Here is a 23,341-nt window from a genome sequence, read left to right on the forward strand (position 1 = left end):
ACAGGAAAAGTTAAGCTTTCTTAGTAAATATGCTCTTTACGAGCATTTAAAACAAAAAGAAAAAAAAACACTTTCAACACAAATTGGCCCTATTAATCTCAGTCTCAAAGGAAACCAGCATTTTGCGCTTGCAACTTGTCTCTTCTAACGAGATGATTTCATCTCTGATTACTCTTTATTCTTGAAGAACAAGATGAAATTCATGCACGTTAGCAAGGTTTATGCAATATATACATTTAAAAAAAATAAAATCAAGATTAAAACACATCTTATGCACATGAACACACATCAACAAAATAGGAACATACAGGACCCCACTGTAGGTATTCCTCACCAAAAAAAAAGCCTTATATATTAACCAAGTCAAAGGAGGGAAATACTGATATCTTTAATGACTTAAATCTTCTAACCACGCCTAATGCTGTCTATCTAGCAAGCCATTTCCACATTACACAATTCAATAGATACACGTTTATCTTGATAAAAGATAACCCAAAAAAGCTTTGCCCTACTACCCACCCCTGCCCCTCTCTTTTCCTAATGTGCCGATTTCAGTGACAAAAAGTAGAAAAGCGATCAAAGGTAAAACCTTAAGTGCCTCTTCAGTTAATATTACTGAAGCAGTTTGAGTTCTGCCAAAACTATTCCGAGATGGAAATGGTAGAACTGCACTGCATATGACACGCTTGTATTGGCAAGAAATACACAACTTGCTGCAAAGTGAATACTTCTTGCTACAATCTATTGAAAGGGGAAAAAAGAAAAAAAAAAAAGTCCTGCTTTGGCAAAAATCCGCCCCCCACCAACATAATTTCCTTTAAACCTTTCAAAAGTTCAAATATATTTTAAACATTTAGCTGCCATTCTTTCTCGGACTGAGGTTTTCAATTACTCAGACTCCTTGGGTTAAAAAAACCCCACTCAGCTGACAAGCTTGAGCTGTGCAGCCTGCCTCCAAATTACCAAAAAAATGAAAAATCTGGGGGCACACAGCATACTGTATGATAAACTTTCAAAACAAACATTAATAAAAATGAAAGAGAAAGGTGCTTCAGTTGAAAGCGATAAAAATAAATCCATCATACACAACATTTTTAACAGAAGACTAGTAAGGTGCCTTCTTTCACTACTGTATCACTTATGTGGTGCTTCCGTGGCTTTTGGAAACAATAAACATCCAGACAGAAAAGTCACAGTCCTGCCAAGCTACGGTAAAGAGTTAAAACTCCTGATCTTGCTTAGGTCAATACCTAAAGGAACACAAACATAGATAAACCATTTTATAGCTGGTGAACTGAGACGCTGTAACACCTCTTTTCTCTTAGAAGACTGCAAACAGATAAGATATACTTATTTTGATTGTCATGGCTAAAGTTATACAATACACAGCATATGTGCTTATAAAACAACCCAATGAGCAAGTATTAGCTTAAAAAAAGAGAAGCCTGCTGACAGAGCAGAGGTTTTGCGTAAACACAAATGACAAATCAAGTGTAAGCTTCAGCTTCAGACGCAGGGTCTGATACTTCTTTGGTCCAAGTGTACAAAATACACCACCAAAACAGCTATAGTCCATTATCAGCCACCTGACTTTTACGCTGCCTTACTGAGCTTTCAGTCTCTGAATCAGCTAAAGGTTGTTCACTTAAGTCTTCCATTTCTTCTTCCCCTGATTCTTTTCCAAGCGCTAAACCCTCCTCTGAGTCATCAGCACTTGAATTTGCTGCATCTTCTCCATCTGAGAGATCTTTTACATCTGCAGCCTCTTCCGCATCATCTGCGGAAAGCTCTGCAGCCTCCTCCGGTTCTTCTAATGCCGCATTCTCCACATTATCCTTTGTAATTGCTTCATCTAAACAAAATAAGAGTTTCAAATACTGGTGTTAGACTGAATCTCAGTTACATCACCATGTTTGTATTCTGAAATATTCATAAACATTATTGAATACCTGTATAGGACTACATTTTTCTCATTTCTCAGTTATTTCAAATAAATCCCCGGTAGTATTTACCTTCCATTTTCATTTCTTTTTCTTGCATATTGGGCATAGATAGCTTTCATTTTATTCCACCAAGTTACAGACTAAAGACGGGTCACTTTTACTTGGCTCTTTGAAGAGGTTTAATTATCAAACAAATCAGTGGGAGAGCGGTAAGTTACTGGTAAGCTCTGTCAGGTAACATCTGCTGTGGAGTCAACCAGCCAACCGGACAGCATACTGCACAAGGTGTGCATAGATGTGTTTTTCTTTTGATAATGATGAACATCTAAGATTGTGAAGATGGTGATTTTGCACACTTATGAATTCTAGATTTGGCTAAAGGCTTAACTCGCAAGTGTCACAGATGCATCTTCATCTTTAACAGCAAACTAATACACACAAATGTATGCAATAAAAAAATAATTTCTTTATTATAGTTAAGTTTTGACGCCGCTTAATAGCACAAACATAGCAAAAGGTGTTCTGGAGCTGGCAAGAGACTTTATTTCAAATGCAAGTTTCTGCCTCCCATATTCATCAAGAGCAGAATACTATTCAGAAGCCCTCTCACTAAGGATCAGAAAGACACATGCTTTCTTCTTGTATTTGAAGGAGACGCAACACCTTTCCCCTTCCTCACACCTGCAGTCTCTAGATTCATTTGATTCCCTCTATCTCCTCCTTTCCCCAGCCACAAGTTACGTAGAGAATTTTTCAGGTTCAGGATGTTGCACCTCCTAATGCAACACACAGAGCGTACATTAGGGTGTGGATCTTTCGTGCCAAAGCAAATTCCTTTCTACGTTTAAGCAACAGGCCTGGTGAATATGCACTTGCATAAAATACACCAACCCCAGTATCTTTCTTCAAGACTTCCTCATTTTAAATGCATTTAGCCCTTTCACAGTTGTGGAAGCTAGAACAATTACTGTTGAGCTGGGGTTTTTTTTGTCTGCTTTGCCATCCTCCAGGTGGATGCTTTGACATTGATATTTGAGAGCCACACATAGCAACCCTTGCCAGCGTGACTAAAGGAATACCTGGATTATTGGTTCACATTGAACTTCTTGACATCGGTTCGCAACTAAGTTCTCCCTCCTACAAGCGCACATTTAGACCTACAGTATCTCACCCGCTGAAGAGTTCTTACCAGACGTTTCAGGTCCGTATCTTGACTTGGATGGGCAAAGGCAGTCCGAAATCAAAACAAGTATCTGTGTAAAGAAAAAAAAAAAAAAAAAAAGGTATTTATTAGCAAACCATCCCAGCAGTCCCTGAGCTATTAAGTATTTTCCTACTCATCCTTTTTAAATAGACATACAATAAAATCTAGCAAATTATACTATCTTGCTTGGAGATAAGAGCTGTCCTAAGGAGCTAAATAAAAACACTGAAAAGCAGTGTGTTCTCAGCATATACCAACCAACATTCTCTCCTTTTTATTCCAAACTTTCTGCCTCCTACTTCCCTAAATTTATTCAGTATTGAAATGGATTGCATCTCTAGAAGACAGGCCCAGAACACAGTTGAGGAATTTTTATTTATTTAACACTTATGAAACCTTCTTGGGCAAGATTTTCTATGTTTTGGGATGTTACTCCATTCCTACCCATGATTCCCCAATACACAATGTGTACTTCCACCTTTTGTGGTTGATTTTGTCTTTTATGGTTTTTTTTTTTGTTATTATTTAAAGCAGTCTAGTGCAGAACGCATACAATCAAAATGCAAGGAAGGTATTTGTGTCTCATTGTCATGTGCTAAGAATAATGCAAAGGAAAGAACAGAGACAGATGATACCATGTTAAAAAAATACATTTCAATCATTGAAAAGCTTTTTAGAAAAAGCCAAGAGATTAACTTTACATGTTTTGAGCTTTTCCAGTTTGGTTTTTTTTTTTTTTTAGTGAAGGAAGGAGGAGGAAAGTTTTTTAAATCATCATATGCATTTGCTCCTAGTTATGCTAACTTGATTTCCACTCATTTGTTACTGAAAATCCACCATGTAGAAAAATGCAGCTGTTTATATAGTGTAATAAGAGACATCTGCTCATCTATACCAATTCTGTGCACACATTATGTATAAAAATGTGTGTTTGCCTACATTCACACACACTGCTTTGAAATCACTTCCCTGGACTACTGAGAAACATACCACAGCAATGTTTCTTTATTTCACTAAACACTAATATTTGGGCTGAAGGGCAGAGTGCTAAGGGCCAGAAAAACCTTTACGCTTCCTACATGGAGTAACAATTTAGCAGCTAGTTAAACCAGTTAACAGCATAACTGTTTTAAACTGTCTTTGCAGTTGCAGAACACACTTGTGGACGAAGCAACTAGCCTGTAAGAAGTTCTACTCCCATCTACATCTCCTTTTCCAGCTCAGTTTCTCATTTAACATTGATATTGGAGACGTAATAGAGCCACAGAATTCAAATGTTCTGACAGGAAATAATTCCAGCTCCACAGGTAAAGCAACTTGGAACTGTTTCCACTGATGAAACAACTCAGGACTCAGGATATGGTCCTTAACATTCACATCTATAGCTAACAGGTTTGTCTGAATAGCCTTCCTCATGTTTTGAAGACTGACATACCAGTTCTGGGTAGTAACGAGAGAGGTCAGATTTTTCAATTATTAATGACAACTCAAACCAAAAGATGATGGGGAAGGAAAGAAGTGAAGTAAGATTTCATTAAAACCAAGCTGCAACCAAAAAGTATTTTCAAAATACATGAAAATATTTTCAAAAAAAAAAGAAAATATTTCAAAAAACATTTTTGTCCTTTCATTTTGAGTAACAGTGCAGCATCACACTTACATTGCTAACCCACACAAATACAATCCCATTCCAGCTAATAACAATCTCCCCACAAAGTCTGTGTTTTTAGAAAGTTGGAGTTTTTACAAAATTCTGATCGCGTACATTCAATCCCGGTATACAAAAGTCTTAGATACAAAAGGGCAATATAAAAAATAAAACCACTTGTTTAGTGGATGAGCTAAACAAATTGAAATTGAAGCATGAATTTCATAAAAAGGTTAACTTAGAGTGAACCAGGCTTAACCTTTACCAGAAGCAGGTAACAACACTAGAGGGGGCATCTGTAGTACTAGATACTTAAGAATTTTAATAGAATAGACTATTTCATTTGGAAGGAACCTGCAACGATCACCTAGTCCGACTGCCTGAACAACTCAGGGGTGACCAAAAGTTAAAGCACGTTATTAAGGCCATTGTCCAAATGCCTCTTAGACACTGACAGGTTTGGGGCATCAACCACCTCTCTAGGAAGCCTGTTCCAGTGTGTGACCACCCTCTTGGTAAAGAAATATTTCACAACCCTTCCCTAGCACAGCTCTGAACCATTCCCATGTGTCCTATAACTGAATATCAGGGACAAGAGATAAACTTCAGTATATCTTATCAGCGAAGTTTATTCTTTTCTTCACAAGTTAATGCAAAGCTCTAGTTAACTGAGAAAAAGAAAGTAATATGCTTTCTTACCAAGCCCAGGAACAGGCCAATCAATAAGGTAGCTAAGAAGAAGATTGCATAAGAAATCCAAACATGAATTCCAAGAGTGCCAGTGAGGTAGGTATGAATTTGCTGGAAATGAGAAGAAAATACTCAGTAACTTCACACTTATGATTTATACTGCCGTCACCATTACGTAAACTGATATCTAATCAAGACCTTTCATTTAACAGTATTTATACTAAAGTCTTCCCTTTCAAGCCCTAGTCATCCTTAAATGTCATACTGTATTTCTTTTGATACCATTAAATCTTGTTTTTCTTTACCAAGTTGTTCACACCAAAAGGCTTTTTAAGCAAAGGGTGCACAATTACTTCTTCGTGAGGTACTCGGCACTAGACATGCCATACATAATCTTACTGCGGATAAATGTATGAGGAAGGCTCAGAGAATACAGGAAAATATCACAACATCCTTGATCCTTCTATTCTGTAAGAAGGTGGCAACAATCAGAGACAGGCTTTTGAGCTAGATGAACCCACGGCATGAACATGCACAGTTGTTCTTACGGCCTCTGTTGTAGGAAGGAGACCATACGGTAAGCATCCCTGACAATGACAGTCACAGCACTAACAGAAGTCTGTGAAGCTGATTATTTTAAAAAGGTAATTTAGAACCAAAAAACCAACGAAATCAGGTTAAAAGGTGGGTCCTTTTATACCCAGTTCACAAGCATACCACCAAGTGAAAAAAAATGAAACCTCATGCAGAGCTTTATCCCCATAATTACACCTGGGGAGCAGAGCAGTAGATACTTAAAAGTTGCACAAGATCAAAATACACACTTAAATTTGGGAATTTATTCATTAACTAAAACTGAGCCATTTATTTCTTACTCAAGCTCTTAAAAGGAGCCGTTCCAAGTAGACACTAAGTGATTTCACTTATAAATTTGAAGAGAATAATCCAATACAATATTAAGATTTCTTTGAAACTGAAGTCTGTTATTTAAACCTACAAATTCAATTGACTGAACCAAGCATCACATCAAGTCAGATAGTCCGGGTAGGAAGTAAATTATGACATTAGATCTCTTCCAAGAGTACGTCCATTACAAAACAAACCACAATCAACATTTACAAAAGTTTCAATATTGAAATTCCAGGCTTTTTTTTTTTTTTAATGTTAGAACAGCTTCCCACATTTATTAAAGCATATGCAAGGACAGCACAGCAAGGAGAGTGAGGAAATGCACAGCTGAAATATTCATCAAAGGGGAAAGCAAATTAGAGAAGGTTTCTTCCCAGAGCATTTAATCTTTCAGGAAGGAAACTAGACAGAGGCAACATCATTACACAGCAACCATGGAAGAGAAATGCCAGAAGGCTGTAAAAACTTAATACTATCCAGTGTAATAAAGAATCAAAGATAGCTTGCACAGGAAACCTAATAACTGAAAGTTTTGTTTGATTCTGGGTTAGCTACATGCTTACTGGAAGTGAGGCAAACTCTGCTCAAACTCTCTACTACACTGATTTTTTGTAGCACGCATTACAATATTAAGACCTTTTATACAGTCAAAGACAGTCTCTTGATCTTGGCTATGCTTGAAGATTTTAAGAAAATGTATGTTTCCTGACCAAAACTGGAGAGGTCTGAAAATTCTCAGCATCTACATGTTACAGGAAAAACTTTTGAGAGCTGCCAAATGAAAGTGTCTTGACATATTTTTAAGCCCAAAGCATACTTCAGTGTACGCTACGCATTTCTCCTTTACTTCCGATGACTACTCTACTGTCCAAATTTGTTGTGCTCCTATGCAAATAGTGTTGACAGTCTGAAATCCAGATGCAGACATTCTTACTAAAGAATAAAACCATTACCCTTTCTTCTCCTGTACAATACACTGGGTGCAAATGAACTGCAGAAGAGCTTGATTTACAACTCTGAAAATGAACCTGGATATAATCTTTAAGAATAGTATTAAGTGGAGAACCTAGTAGATGCTAAATGAATTCCTGATGTTTACAGCAGCTCTCAAAAAACTACTTTATCATGTTAGCACACTTTAACACAACGTTCTAACTATACCAAGACAATACGAATAGTAAGTATTTTCAGTACTGATGATAATCTTTACAATCAAACTGCCATTTTTGGCATACACTATTAGTACTACAAAATTTATGGTACAAAGATACTATGCCTCCAGTGTACGGGAAATGTAAGGAAAATTTAACTTTCATAAAATGATAATAAAAACATTCAGTTAGGTTTTGATTATTCTAAGCATAAAGAGGGGAACAGAAAACACCACCACATAGTTACTTACCCTGATCCATCCAGAGAGGTGAAACAGCCCTGCCATGCCATGCATCCTAGAAAATAAAGACAAGGAAGGAACAGGTTTTAAGACAGACAGGAGATGAGATGCACAGCAAACTGCCCAGTAACCAAAAAAAAAGATTCTATCTATCGACTTTCAATGCCATTCAGCCCCTAGTTATTGTCAGGAGGCTACTGCAAATAAATACATTTGCTCTGTATTATGTTCACTTAAGCCAGCTCAACACAAAGCATTGAAACAGTGACTTGAAAGGTGACATTTGAGCATAATCAAGAAATAGCAGCTCCACAGCTTAAACCTGGTGCAGCTGTAACTGCCTTTTCCCCAACTCACAGCAGCGCACAGGCCTGTAGCTTCTCTCCCCATTACCAAATATCCCACAGATCACCTTCATTCTCACATAAAAGGTAAAGACACCCACTGGATCTTTGACATGGATTTACACGTAATAGCTTTAGCCAAAATGAAATGCAGGCCATTCACATCTTTGGTCCCTCCTTTACACCTTCCAAGCCTTCTATGCTACTTCAAAGCAAATTCAGCGCTGTGAAAACAAATTCTGATACACTGTATAAGCACTACACTGTTTCCTATTACAAGGGAGGACACCAGACTTCCTTGTAAACAAATAAGCAAGAAACCCTTAAAGCTAAAGGCTGCCTGCCTCAAGTAGCCAGAAGTCATGAAGTAATAATCTACATAAACATGCATTTGATTCCAGTACTCAGCAGATATTGAAACTGACGCTTGCATCATGCTCAGTGGCTGTACTTTTTTTCTTTATGTAGTTTCAAAGATGATATAAACAAGCTTTAGCAGGCACAAGCAAAAACAAACGCAGAAAATAAACTGCTTTTAAAGGTGAGAAACTGGAAAGCAGACTGTCAATACAGATTGCTTCTGCAAAGCCTAGACACCTAGGGAATAAAGGCCTTCTGTCTTTGAGCTGTCAACATAGCACCCTTAATTAATAATGAGCTATAAAAACATGTTTCTTGTTAATAAAAACAAAGTGTTACATTATAGAAGATGGAGACCTCCATCCTGCTACAGGCTCCACAGCTTTCCATTTTCTTTCTAGAACATAAACTTGAAGATCTTCCAATGTCCGTGAGCCCCGGTACCTGCGAAATACTCCATCATTTGCACTAAAAAACAGAAACACACATTAATACAGATAGGCCCTGAATTGTATCTATGGTAAAAAAAAAAAAGAAACAACCAAAAAACCCATATACGTTGCAGATTTTACTTGCTCAGAAAGTTGAACACCTAAGCGCTTTCGATATGTTTTGAAACTGTGATCCATGATGGAAGGTCTCGGTTTTTAAACAGCATGAGACTGATTAAACAGCATGATGAAGCCAATACTGCAAACTTGCACAAACTTTTAAAAATGCTATTAAATGTTTTTTCCATCCTGAAAAAACATCACTTTTACCTAGGTATAAAACTGTTTGTGGGAGAACCTTCCACCATAAGTTAAAAACACATACTTTATGTTCATTTAGTGCATCGAGCTCCTGAGAAATGTTTTAGAGACTGACAAAACTGAAATAAGGCAGTTGTCCATTACATCTTCAATGCCACTGTTCAAACAGGACAGGAAAAAAGAACACGTACTGAGACAGACAACTGTTTCTAGTACGACACACTTACTGGTAAATTGTAGGAAGTGTTGTGACAAAGAAACGACCACTCAAACCTAGAAAGGAAAGAAAAAGCCACATTAAATGGTTAAGTAAAATTGAAATTACTCAGCATCCTGAATTACCTATAAATATCTACAGATCTGTTTTTGTAGACTAGAAAGAAGCAGACTGCATATACTCTACCACGGTTTTGTAAATACAGGTTAACAGTTTGTCTTTGGAAAAGCTACAAACAGTAACAGACACTAAATACTGTTGACAAACTAAGGAAAAATGCTGACCTTGAAGAATATTTATTGCAAGGTAATTTTTCTACATGGATTTCCCAACGAATATTTGCACACAGCTGAAATTTTTGACCAGATCAGCAGTGTGCCCCTCCAAGCAAGAAACAGAAGAGCCACACAAATGCACCCATATTCCAGGATGCTGTGAGCTTCCATCTGCACATAGTCTCAGCCAGATGACCTTTGTTTCATCTAGGAAGTTGGGCCACTAACAATAGCAATGACAACAATGGCTTACAAACTCCAGCTACTGCTTTTAATTCATCCTCTAGCTGATTTTAAATTATTTAAGAGCCACACATTTCAGATTTCATGTACTTCGAGTCATTAAATAAATTAATCTTTATATTTGCTTGTTTGACTCTTCCAAATAATCCATGTACGCTGCACGACCAGTCTGTTCTTATATCCTGTAGGAAAGCTCAATCTCTCTCATAAACATGACTGTAGAAAGACAACGTTCTGGATGTTTCTCAGTTCTTATCCTTCTCTTCCCGTACATCGTTCCTCTCTAGGTAAACCCAACTGGTATGTCAACAGATTGATAATAAAACTTGGGATGTCTCAGCATTTATGGTTGGACCAGATGATCTGAAAGGTCCCTTCCAACCTAGGCAATTCTACGATTCTGTAAAATATTGCACATTTAAGCCATGCGAGTAATTTAATCATGTTTCACACTATCCAGAAGGGTGGGTCATGTCAGCATTTTGAGCAGCAGGCATAAGACAGCAGAAAGGACAAAAAAAAGGCTGAAGCAGGGCTTCAAGAGGCTGACTGGAATTGATGCCCACACTGAAAGTGGGTGTTTCACTGACTGGCAAACACATAATAATCTTTTTACAAGTATCACCCCAGACAGTGACAACACAATGCAGCTCATAGGACAGAGAAACTAGCGCCACATCATCAAAAAGCAGCTTGTGGGCAGAAGGTGTTTGAAATTCTCTGGTCTGGCACTCAGTAATGCTACAGAGTAATAGGTGCACGTGCTTCCAGCTTCATTGCTGCGTGAAGATGTCCCAGTGTATGAAGGGTCAGCTGTGAAGCAGAAAGCTCCCAAGCATCTTATAAGCAGGCTGTCTGCGTGACTCAACTAGCTAAGTTGTCAGGTGAAGACATCACTCTCTCTCCTCTGCTTCCAACTCAGAGGAAAGTCAGGGCTACTTGACACTACCACCCCCTGACAATTATAAAACCTGCAAGTGAGAGGAAGAACTCATCTTAGTGCTAAGTAATATTATTTACTACTCAACACATCCATCTTAAAGACTGCAGAAATGGAAAATGTGCTACTAATGCAGTTAAAATACAGCAGACTTCACAGATTATCAACCCCTAGATATGCAGTTACTCCATTAGTAAGAGCTAAATTCCTCTAGCCAGCAATAGCCATTCAGATAAAGTACCCACGTAAAAAGTACAAATCAGTTAACTTTTCCTTTTATAAAGTTCTGTGAAAACCTTTCGGAAAACTAAGTCCTTATTTGGCTTTCAATAAAGCAAACATCCTCTGGCACCAGGAAGTTAGCCATGAAAAACTACTGTAGCAAGAGATTCTCTGCCTCTAGAGACAAAGATAAGCCAGACTGAACTAAGCCAGGTATTTTTAAAAGCGTCAGTAATAATCTTTTTTTCTAGTGTGAATTCCCTTATGGAATACGGAAAAGAGGTTTGTGAAGGCTTTTGTTGTTTGGGATTTTTTTTTTTTTTTTTTTTTTTTTAAGATGTTTAAATCAAACCAAGCGCAAGCATCTTTAAAGTTCCAAAAAGGAAGTCATCTTCATTTCAACTTTTCAGCTTTCTGCCTTTATTGCTATGAGAGGCAGGATGGCAGAAAACTTCATGAAACCGCTGAAAGCTGTGCCAGCACAGGCAGATACAAAGTAAACAAAAACACAAGCGTAACAGTAGAATTCATCAAGCTGAAAGCACAGCTGCACAAGAAAAACTAGGTGGAGAGCCATAAAGAACATAATAAGCTTAAGAGCAGAGAAAGTCATGGGAACACTGAAAGATTCCCTGTAGTTCTCCCAAATGCTTGTCAGACAAAGAGAAAATAAAATAGCAGGCATAAATCTCTTCTACCAGTAGCCTATCCTAGAGCAAGTACCAATGGTCTCAGAAAGAATAATGAAATCTGTAATTTATAAAATATAAAGCGTGTTGCCAAAATGCACCTAAGCACGCCCAAAACTTTAATTGGAGGTTTGTTGCTTATCTAAGACACCTCCTTAGAACAGTAAAAGCAGATGTGAGCCAGCTACAGAGAGCTAAGAACAGACAGTAAATTGTTTTGGTGCGTGTATAACACAAACTTGCACTGGTTAATGGTTTAACTTGAAATACAGTTAAGCATCTGTCTTTGTTTGCAAATTAAAAACAGACATACACCCATTATGAAGTCAACAGCTAATCAAGAATAGGAAAAAACCTTCAGTATTTGCACGCCAGCCCCAACCCTCCCAAAAATACAGAGAATAGAGATGTCATCTAAAAATACAGCTGCTTTCATCAAACAACTACTCAAAGAAGATTACAGAAGGTCCAAGAAGTCTCGTTTTAAATCAAAGGTAAATGTTGTGATTGTAAGCTTAAGAAAAGCACCACAAACATACAGAACTTTGAGACTGAGAAGCATTTCCATTACTTGCACTTGAAATACTGAATGTTTCGATAGAAAAGATGTGGAAAAACCAGGCACTTTAAGACTAGTACATCAAGTGACTGAAATATGCTGTAAATCCATTAAGGCTCTGGTGGATTTATTCTTCGGGCATCTGCTGTAATTAAGTACCATGAATGGCTACTTTCTCCTGCAGCTTTTGGAAGTGCAATTTTACGCTGGTCTGCACTCATCTAGTGGTTTTCCCCTAATTTAACACATTTTGACTACTTTCAATTTGATGAAGGGATTACATAACCAAAGCTAATTAAGGTACCATTGTGCAAGGAAGAACAAGAGACAGAACACTTAAGCACACCAGCCCAAAGGCTGAAGCACAAGCCTATGGTAAAAATACCTCGATAACTTTGGAAAGCTTCCAAAGGAGCTCATATACCTTCAAAATTACATCAGCACCAAAGGTCAAATATGGAATAAATGTTTGTTTCCCAGTTTGAGTGTTCATTAGTTTTAGAAGTGACTACATGCTTTGTGCTGAACTGGACATTGTAGATATATGCTTAGGTACAAATTCATCATTTTGGGTCAGTCCTTTGACTTGCAGAAGTCAAACATCCTGTGAGGTCAAGACTCTCAGCAACGTTAGATATTCAAATATTTAAGGAACTTCTGGTTAAAAATCACATCTAAGGTCTTAAGAATCTGGCATCAGAAAAATTTATACCATAAGAAAGTATCAAGTACCTGACCCTTTCAGGTCCCAACACTGCCATTCAAGTTTTTTACCAGGAAGAATAATTTTAGTTTTACAGCATCACTTCTGAAAGTGCATTTTTAAATTACAGTCACATCGAAACGCCCCAATCAAGACTGAAATCCTTTTATTTGAATACTGCATAAACAAAAGAATCCCTGTCTAATTGGAAGAAAATAACAAGTCGGGATTATAATGAACCCCCATTTGCAGCCTTAACTGCAGAGTAGCCACTACTTTGTTAATGTGTAGACTAAATTTTTACCTATGCAGAATTTTTTAATATTCAAACTCATCTGTTTAATAAACTGTTAATGATTAGTATATGCACTAAAGGAGAGTACCACATCAACAGCTTTTTGGCACCAGAGTTTTTGTATACTTCTAAACTTTTAAGAAAACATTAGCCTACACAAGGTCTAGAACAGCTGGCATTTTCTTGTGAACTTAAATTGCTCCGAGACCAGAGTTTAAGTCATTTCCCTTCTGTTAACTTGATAAAGCTAACTTGTTTGGCATGTTTTCAAATAATAAAATGGGAGATATTTTCCACACGCTTTATAAGGCAAACAAAAATATATAAAAAAAATAAATCAGTAAAGCTTGGTCTTTTTATTCTAGTAACATCTCTTCCTAACTCTGTCAGTCTTGATACTGCTGACAAAAATCTTTTATCTCCTCAAAACCAAAACAAGCATGAAGCATTCCCAAGAGATGCAGAGGTTTAAACAATATTAGCACTGCTTACACAAACACACATTCAAAACTTTGAAAGCGAGTCACTAAAGGAATAAATAAGATTGTGCTCATGCTTCTGTGGATAGTTAGGAAGCTCTTTTTGTAAACACATTTGCACATGTGCATCACCAACAAAAAACAACAATAATGTCTGTACTTTAAAGCACTACTAAAATTAAACAGGACAATAAACCAGCACCATCATGGAAACAGTTAAGAACTTATTAAAGCAGGCTCACACTGTGGTAATGTTATCACACCCTGAACCTCTCGGTAACTGGAGGCTACAAAACTGGATTCTCTGCAGACAGTTTGGAGGAGAGAGCAATGAGACAGGCAACAGCTTTCAGTCAAGCAGATTAGAATAGAGATTAAGTCCCTTTTAATACAGTATTAAGACAGATCACTCCCCAATTCTTTAATCCTTCAAATTGAGTTTATAAACTTAGGCTCACAGACATGAACTATATAGAGAAGTAAAATGTGGATAATGTTATTTTGACTCAGAAACCTCTTTTCGGACTTGGCTGGTATCCCAGGTCCTCCAGTAAAATAAAGCACCCTCCCAAAAGTACCCACTGTACTAACTGGTACTTATATTGAGTAATACCTTTTATTAAAACAGTCTATTTCATACTATACCTGGTTCTTGAGTGACATCCACCTTTCCCACAGTGATACCTAGATGTTCGCTTTCCTTTGCGAAACTCTCCCATGCCAATTCAATCTGTTGACAAGCTGCACACCAAGGAGCATAGCTAAAGGGGGAACACAGGTTAAATATTTTAATATTCTTACACATATAGACATTCAAATTGCTTTACTGTACAGAGAAAATACAAATGCATCAATCACACAGGAAAAAACACCTACATTTTTTCTTAATCAGGTCTACTGTTTTCCCCAACACTGGACACTTCTAAAATTCAACTGGAGAAGGTGCTGGGCCATCTTCTCTAGACCATGCTATTGCCAAGAAAGGCTGGAACAGATGATCCTTGAGGTCCCTTTCAACCCGGTATTCTGTGATAATCAAGTAGTTTTATCTCAATCCCTACATTCCTCCTCATGTTATTAAAATAAAACCAAATCACCACAGATTGGAGAAATTCATATACAAACCCCTCATCACTTGTGATTTATTTTATTTATATATGCAATAAATCCACATCCATGGCAGCTAGCCGAATTATTGAAGCCAGGCTGTTGTCTGAAGTGGTAGCCTTCAACATAACATTTTGCATTGATTTCCCACACCTCAGAACTTCCAGAAATTTGCCTTAGTCTACTACTCACTACATCAAAGCATGCCCTTTTGGAAGAGTGTACATCAAATTCCTACTTCTTATACTGATTGTCCTTCTCAAGTCCTGTTTTTCCTCAGAATTCATTTCAGCAAAATAAGAAAGTCTGTTTCAAGAGCTTTCTGTACTACCAATTGGAACAATCAAACCAAGTTTGCAGTTATTATTGATAATTAATCAATTATTGTTTAAGGTACTATCTGATCTTGAAATAGCAATTTGGGATGTACCAACATTTTGGTTTACATTTGACATTCATAAGCATTTATTCTAAATGACATTAAGTGGAATATGCAATACATGTGGCTAATATTCATATGATTATAAATATTTTCTTTAGCTCAAAGCAGCATTAAAATCCACTCATATCACAGTTCGGTAGTGACAGAACATAAAAATTAATTTCACAAGAAGCCTTAGTTGGTGGCTTCCTAGTTTTTATTATCAATATTGCATGTGGCATGGCAACAGTCACATACAAGGCTACAAGACCCAGACACTCCAGCTGAATATTGCCACAGACACTCAGGCTTAAACTATTTGGTTTTCATTCATGAAATTACATGTTCAATGTTTTGCCAGTCAGGAAACACCCTGTCCCTACATAGACAAGAGAGAACCTGCAATAGACATCACATTTTTGCAGAGTTATCACTGCTGTTTACTTCAACATCCTCACTTTTCTGAAGCCTTAATGTCGACGTTTGCTATGCAGCACTTGAAGCACTAAGAATTCAGGAGTGCCTCCTGGATAAACAAAAACATTCTATGGCCACCTCGGTCTTAAAATACCTCCCCTTACACTTTCAGTAAGATACAGAAGAGTAAAATACTTCACACTTAGGTCACCTTCATCAAAAGTTTCAAAAAACTTTTTGCACCCTGAAGAATTCAAGCTTAATGGAAGTACTTTATTTCAATATAGGCTTCTAATGAATCCTTTAGAACTGCGGATGCTTTGTATTTCTGCAAGAGTCACGGTAAAATTACCATTCTTGTCTTCCCCAGAAAAAATATCAATATCTGTAGAAGCAGGAAAACAGATCCACGTGTGTGCTGTGAAACCAGTCTTCACTGCTCCTCCTCAAGTCACAAAATGCACGACCAGGTCACTTACAAGCACAGATGTAACCACATTTCTTCTGCCATACTCCACAGACAGAGCAGGAAATAATTAGCACCTCGTCAACACCACCAAATTTAGGGCGGTTACTCCTCTAGCTTTTCCCTTTGCACAAGGGGATACCTTTAGCTGTTAACTTGTTTGCACTGTGCCATGTGCCCTACAAGTGTGACAAAAAAACAGCACTCTGGTCTTTCCAATTTAAAAATCAAAGTCCACTGGAATTTAAATCAAGAGCTGGACACTTGGTTAAGGAAGGAAAGTTTTTAGTAGCCTGTTACACATTAAAAAGCCATTTACTGACCTCCACCACTTAGAAATTAGATTGAAAACACCACATACTTATTAATTACACATTGCCAAGTTATTCACTGCAAGCAGGTATAGCACAACTCTCAACATACACCTCATTTGTGGCATTACCAGACCTCTTACATAGCACAGAATTTTACAACTCAAATATCCTCATCCACAGTCTACCCTCCACAAATGAGACAACATCTATCTACCGGTCAGGTTCATTGCAAGAACAGTTGGCTTAGGTGGATTAAAATCACTATTGCAAAGTAGCCAGATGTTCTCCAGTTCCTACTCCAATCACTTACAATACCTGAAGCTTTTTTGGAGGGCATAACGATAGCAATCCAGAAGCAGAATGTTAAGCTGTTAAGAAGTCAAAAGCAAAGTCTATTTCTATCTCTGGTCTAAAGCATAAAATACCAAGGTTTGGCTTCTAAATACCAGCAACTTCACCGATGGCTGCCACAAAAAAAAAAAAACAAACAAACCAAAACCAAAACACACCAAACAAAAAACCCCCCACCTTAAGTCAAAACCAGTTTGAACAAACGTGCCATTCAGTCATTTCACTGCAGAGTTGATCAGTAAACATAGAACGATTGTAATAAGCTTTACTGATACAGTTTCCAACTCCAAGGCACTAATCTCTCTTCTTGTAACTGCTTGGCTAGGGAATTCAGCAATTCACCCATTTTCAAATGAACGTAACTGGCTCTTATCTGCTTTTTCACTACCATTACCGTTAACTATCAGTGTTGAACAGCTGTAACCTCGAATACCATTCTATTCTTTGCTCTGATGGTAATTTCATGAAGTTTCAAGAACCTAGGAACAAAAGAAAAAGAGCTTACGTATATAGGCATGGGAGGATTTGGTGAAAACAGCAAAATAGGCAAGATGAAATTTTCTCCGTTTAGTCTATTTTTTCTCAAGACACACAACTTTTATAAAAGGTACTGCTTACAGTAAACCAAGCTATTTGCTGGATTTCAGATTGGGAGAAATATTAAATTTAGACGCGCAAATGTTGAGACAGTACCTAATAGAATGGTAAAAACAGTATCAGAAAGAAATAACTTTTATTCTTTTAAATAGTTTTGCCTTATTGCTACAGATTTCATAAACATACCAAAAAAAAAAAAAAGAAAAAGAAAGATGGCTGATGTGGTTGATGGCAGTGGTTGATGTCTTTGGTTGTTATCTTAAGACTATCATTAGATTTGTCCTTGTTCCTAAATACAGATAGCTCTTGAGGCAGAATAGGCACTGTTGCAATTTCAACAAAAGATAAGTTTCAGAAAGACAACTATATGGTTTTAGTCTACTTTTCAAGTGAGCAGGTGGTAGCGAAAGACACAAAAGTTAGTCCCTGTAATCTACCAATACCTGTATCACAATCATACGGGCTCTAGAAGATGACAAGAAGTTTTCTCCAGTATGCCAAAACACCTCCAAAACAGACAAGACCTCCCAACCTAAAAACACTGGCTCCACAACAGTCAAACAAGTGGGTTTTGGGGTTTTTTTTGTATTTATATATATATATTTTTTTTTTATTTTACACACTGCTGAAGCCCTTGCTATCTCAAAGAGAAAACAAAGGAGGTTTCTTCCCTGGATTCTCCTGTCAAACTTTACTCAAATGTCTTTAATCACAGATGGCCTGCTGAAGTGAGAATACACCAAGACACTGCTCTGGGGAAGTTGTTTCAGCACACAGGCGCAACCTTACGAATTACCATTCTGCTGTGTCTACTTCAGTAACCTGGCATGCATATCTTTTCCAATAATACCTGAATAAAGGGGAAAAGTAACTGCATACCATTGCAATGCATTAGACGTCAAGCAAATTGTATTCTCTCAGATAATATTTCAAGCGCTACTTTCCACTTGTTCTACAGGTCAGTAACAAAATGCACTTCAAACTTCCAAGAATAAGATGAGGTGGCAAAGCAGGGTATATCCTAATTATTTAGTGCTCTGTTTTCAAAACCAAGAAGAGGATATGAGTGCTATATGCAATTAAAAAAAAAAAGACCCCAACAACTTTCCATTCACAAGTAATATTTTTTTAAAGATATAGAACTGATTTTTAAAACGTAAAGCAAATCAATCACTGAAAAATTATGTGAAATCTTCTAGAACTTGAGCAGATCAACTTCCATCATTCTAGATGTATTTGTCCCCTTCTATAATAACAAAGCATCTGCTGCCAAGGATATTTTAGTTTCCCATTTTATCGGTTCCTGTTCAGCCAATGCATGGCACAGGAAATTACCCACACGTTTGGTTATTTAACAAGAGTCCATAGATAATTTGGTCACTTCCTCTGAACTTAGTTAGCAGGGCTACAGAAGCTTCAGAACCGAAAGAGAGCTTTGGTAACTTCATTTTCATTCCCCCCAGCTTTTGGGGGAGGTTGTTTTGTTTTTTTAAGAATATGACAAAGAAAAGCCTAGACACTAACAAATCAAGAGGAAGTAAAAGACTATACTCTCACAAAAGACAGAAAATTCCCAATCTTAATGAACTCTAGATCTGTCACAATCATCATTAAATAATTTACATAGTTCTTCAGAGTCTTTCATGCCAACTGTTTAAAAGCGTTAAACCATGTAAATACCAAAAAATTCAGGTAGATCTTTAGCACACTCCCTTGAAACCACAGACAAAAGTGCTAATGGGAGGACTGAACCCTTGTGATAAGCCTACTAGATAGCAGGGCAATGTTTAACAATAAATGATAATAAGAAAATAAAGTATGGGCCTATGCTATAGGTATGATAAGCTAGCCTTGAAAACATGACTACTACTTACACCATTCTCCCAATTTTCACCTGGCTAGAATTAAAATAGAAAATTAAGACACCGTTTTTAGGTACATACAGCAATAAGTATGTGCTGAAACAAATGGGAACCAAAACATTTAACACCCTTTGTGGGAACTAAACTAGAGATTTTCCTGATGGGCAAGTACCTAAAGTACTGCAGGTGCAACAGGGGCATATTAAATACCTTCATTTATAACCTGAGGCATAACAACAAGTTGTTTATCATTGGGAGGTTTTTGCGTGTGCGTTTGTTTTAATCTACTTCAAAAGGAAGATGATGTTAAATTAAGATCAATCAAGCTTGGAACAACCTGTGTTTACAAGTGCAAAATGCACTTCTAAATAAACAGACCAGAAATTATTTTTTTACACTCCTAATAGACACAATATTAAAACTAAAGACAAAAAGAAAATTCCTCATATTAACACATGATTATCTTGCAGCTACAGACTAGAAACGAGTCAATAAGGAAACCTTTTGTAACAGTTCATTCCAGCATCACACTCACAGCACTTCAGCGAGGATCTGTGTGCTGCGATAGTAACAGTAAGCAAGACGTGTTGCAATGTCTTTCCGAGACACAGTTACCCAGAACATTTTTATCAATGAAATGCAGCAGTGGCTCCAATGCCTGCCATTTTGCCAGCTATGAATAACTGAATATTTACAAAAAGACAGCCAAGTACACACACTTTAGCTAGGAGGAATGAAGGAAGAAAAATCCCTGTTTCCACTGCAAATCCCCCACACAAGTAATTTCTGACTTAAGTTTCTCTATTTGTGCACCTGAGGTCAACAAAACAGCAGTAGCCTGCAGTAATTCGCCTACACTAGTTTCACAAATAGAAAAAGCAACATTAAACTGAAATAGTAGTACCCATTCCTACCAGGGCAGAAGGCTTCAAAACAGTAATCTAGAACAGGTGACCAAAATAAGTATTTTTTTCATGGAGACCCTATAATAACATTTATACTTAAAAAAAAAAAAGTACTGCTTGGAAAATAAAGGTTTTATAAACAAACAGAAGATTCTTCAAGCAAAGGATGTTTCGATGAGCGATACTGCAGTCTTGCCAACAGACCTACCACACAGCACAGAAGGAATCAATGAACTGACATGCAGGACTCCTGCCCAGATCACCAGCTCTAAACCAGATAAAAATCAGTAGAAGCCAAAATCCACCAGCATGAAAACAACTGCAAGGATCGTAAGAAATCAACACTAGATCTCAAACTCCTGTTTAGCCACAATTGGGAATTTCAGACTCTCGCTAATTCAAGAACAGCAGCATTGAGTTAGCAAGAAAGACAAAGGTTCCTTCTCACTTAAGAGAAAAGCAGAAAGAACTAGAATGTACCACAGAAAGTAGCATGGAGAACCAAGGATCTTTCACACATCAAACACTGTACATAAAATAAAGTCTAATTTAAGCAATGTGGCAACACATACCATATTCAGCTAGCACTAAAGCTAACTTTTCCACCACTGCCATTGTCAGACTCACAAAGGATTTGAACTGTTCGCTATCCTACCCACTTCTGATTTCAGACACTTCCTCTCTTCTTTCTTCCTCAGGGGTAGACACCACTAATTATTTAAATATTTTCTCTTAGAAATAAAAACTTTGAGTCACCATAATCTTTAAGATTCACTAACTCCTGTATGAATCAGTAACTTTCATACAATAGCTTCCACGTAGGACTAGGATGTCAGAAGTGAAAAAAATTCAATTTAAAAAATGAATTTATTTTCTCCCACTCCAAGATCATCTCTTCCCCACCTTTTATAACACAATAAATGAAAAGGGAAAAAAACAGACTCAAAATCAACCTCAAATCCATAGTCACAACAGCGGGCATCCCTGGGTACCTCAATCAGCTATTTCAGGATTGTTCCCATCTATTCACTGATTAATAACAGGTGCCCAGTAGGATCCTGAGCATTAAAGCCCTAGGGGAAGTGACAGTCCCTCTGCCTAATAAGACTGTAGATAACTCAAATTCAATAGTAAACCAAAACTTAAAGCAGGTGGGTAACTATTTATGAATGAGCATGAGTTCAGATGTTGTAGGGCAACCTAGTCTGTTTCAGAGGCTACCCAGTCTGTTTCAAACTGTCCAAACTCAAGCACTTCCACAGAGGAGTTGCACACATGCCACAGTAAAATCCCATTTCATAGCTGCGCAGCACACAGATATCATGTGAGCACACAGCCTACTTAAACTTCTCCTTTCTTCAACTGCTGTCTTCAAAAAGCCCTCGAGTTCCTTTTTCCCCTTCTAAACACAAGCAGGTGAGCTAGCCACCAAGCCCAAAATGTCACGCTTCAAGAGTGGTATCGTGTCACACACAAAGCCATGACACCACTTCTAAGAGAAGCACTCAAAACCCCAGCCCACAGTAGGCAAACCTCTCTAGCTGTCACCAGGATAAAGCAACAGCCGCACTGGAAAGTTAATGGAACCTGATGCACCTCCTTTGAGGAGGAACTCTTGGGCAACGCGGCTGGAAGTGAGGGCGTACTGGGATATTAAGCAACTTACCACTTTGGAAACCTACTCCTGCTGAACGTGACCTACCGAATTTGGCCTTCCTACCTTGCACAGAGGCCAGCAAAAGCCCCTAGTGTGTGAGCAGTGCAAGGTGCAGTGCCTGACACTGTTCCTCAGCTGGCAGCTGTCTGGGATGACACCGCTCAAATGTAATCAAATGACACCAGGGCTTACCGAGACGTGCCCGGTTTAACCTTGGGGCCGTCAGGCCTGACCCTGAAGGAAAGACACCTTTATCAGACCACCTCCAATTAGGCGAGCGTGTGCCTGCAGGCTCAGGGCGGACAACGCTGGTGGAAGAGGGGATTCAGGTGCTTTAGGTGTCCCTGGGTGGACGCCGCCCGCCCCACCGGCCCGGGCCAGCCACCGCAGGGGCGGGGAAGGTGCGCGGCCGCTCCCGCACTGCCCTTCGCGGGGTGGGGAAGGCCCGGCCCCTCTCCCCCGCACCGGTTACCGGCCTCCCCGAGCTGAGGGAACTTCCCCCTTCCCTCCCCTCCCCTCCCGGTGCCTCAGAGTCGGGCGGGACAGCGGCCGTTACTCACAACTCCAACATCCACTGGCCCTGCAACACCAGGCTCCAGTTGGAGCCGCCCAGCACTTGCACGCGGCTCCGCGGCTCGCCGGGGCTGCCCGCCCGGGAGGAGGAGGAGGAAGAGGCGGTGGCTCTTCCCAGCACGGCTGCGAGGAGCAGAGCGGCCGCGGCGCAGCGGAGGATCGACCGCCCGCCCCGGCCGCCCGCCGCCATGTTCAACCCGCCCGCCCCAGGAAGTGAGGGCGTGGGCGGGGCCTGCGCGGGGCGAGCGCGCGGCGCGGCCGTTGGGCCGCAGCCGTTAGGCGCGAGCCGGCGGGCGCCTCCTGAGGCGGGCTGAGCCGCGGCCGGCGGCCCTCCCTCCCCTCACGGGGAAAGGCTCCGTTGTCACAGCCCCGGAGGAAGCCTCAAGCCCCGCACTGGCAGCCTGTCTGCCCCAATGCATTGTTTAGCCCGTCCCAGACGCGGCGCTTCGTGTTTTCCCTTGACTTCAATGAGATTCCTGCCAGCCCCGCTCCTCGGGCTTGCGAGGTCCCTCCAAACAGCAGCCCTGCCCCTGAATGGAATGATGGCACTCGCAATTAATGGTAATTAGGATAGTTAACTTCCTTAGTTAAAAAGTTCTGGTAAATTGGCCAGAAAAAAAAATACGAAGAGATCACTGGACAGGTCTGAGGTGCCTTCCTGTGCTGTACAGAAATTGATTCCTGTTTGGCTGGAGACTGTCTTGGCTTGGAAGTAACTTGTGATGAAGAATTTTCTAACTCCAAAAGTTGGTAAGCCCTGTTGTTAAAACATTTACACTCTTTTTCTACCCCCAGTAGAAGAAAAA

The 23,341-nt window shown here is 39.0% G+C and overlaps 1 protein-coding gene across 2 annotated transcripts; it reads right to left on the reverse strand.

Annotated features, from left to right (window-relative positions):
• Nucleotides 1-156: 156 nt before the first annotated feature.
• Nucleotides 157-22,763, reverse strand: TMX4 (thioredoxin related transmembrane protein 4). Of its 2 annotated transcripts, none has more exons than XM_063331241.1 (8): nt 22,523-22,763; nt 14,511-14,626; nt 9,471-9,516; nt 8,831-8,959; nt 7,797-7,842; nt 5,495-5,596; nt 3,133-3,196; nt 157-1,852 (listed from the first exon to the last, which is right to left on the reverse strand). In XM_063331241.1, the coding sequence occupies exons 1-8, from the start codon at nt 22,723-22,725 to the stop codon at nt 1,566-1,568; spliced, it is 993 nt and encodes a 330-aa protein (XP_063187311.1). In that variant the 5' UTR covers nt 22,726-22,763; the 3' UTR covers nt 157-1,565. The 2 variants fall into 2 exon arrangements, with proteins under 2 accessions (XP_063187311.1, XP_063187310.1); XM_063331240.1 differs by having other exon boundaries at nt 8,849-8,959; nt 22,523-22,739.
• Between the last annotated feature and the right edge of the window lie 578 nt (nt 22,764-23,341).

This window comes from Chroicocephalus ridibundus, chromosome 3 (assembly GCF_963924245.1).
Source record: "Chroicocephalus ridibundus chromosome 3, bChrRid1.1, whole genome shotgun sequence".
Lineage (NCBI taxonomy): Eukaryota > Metazoa > Chordata > Aves > Charadriiformes > Laridae > Chroicocephalus > Chroicocephalus ridibundus.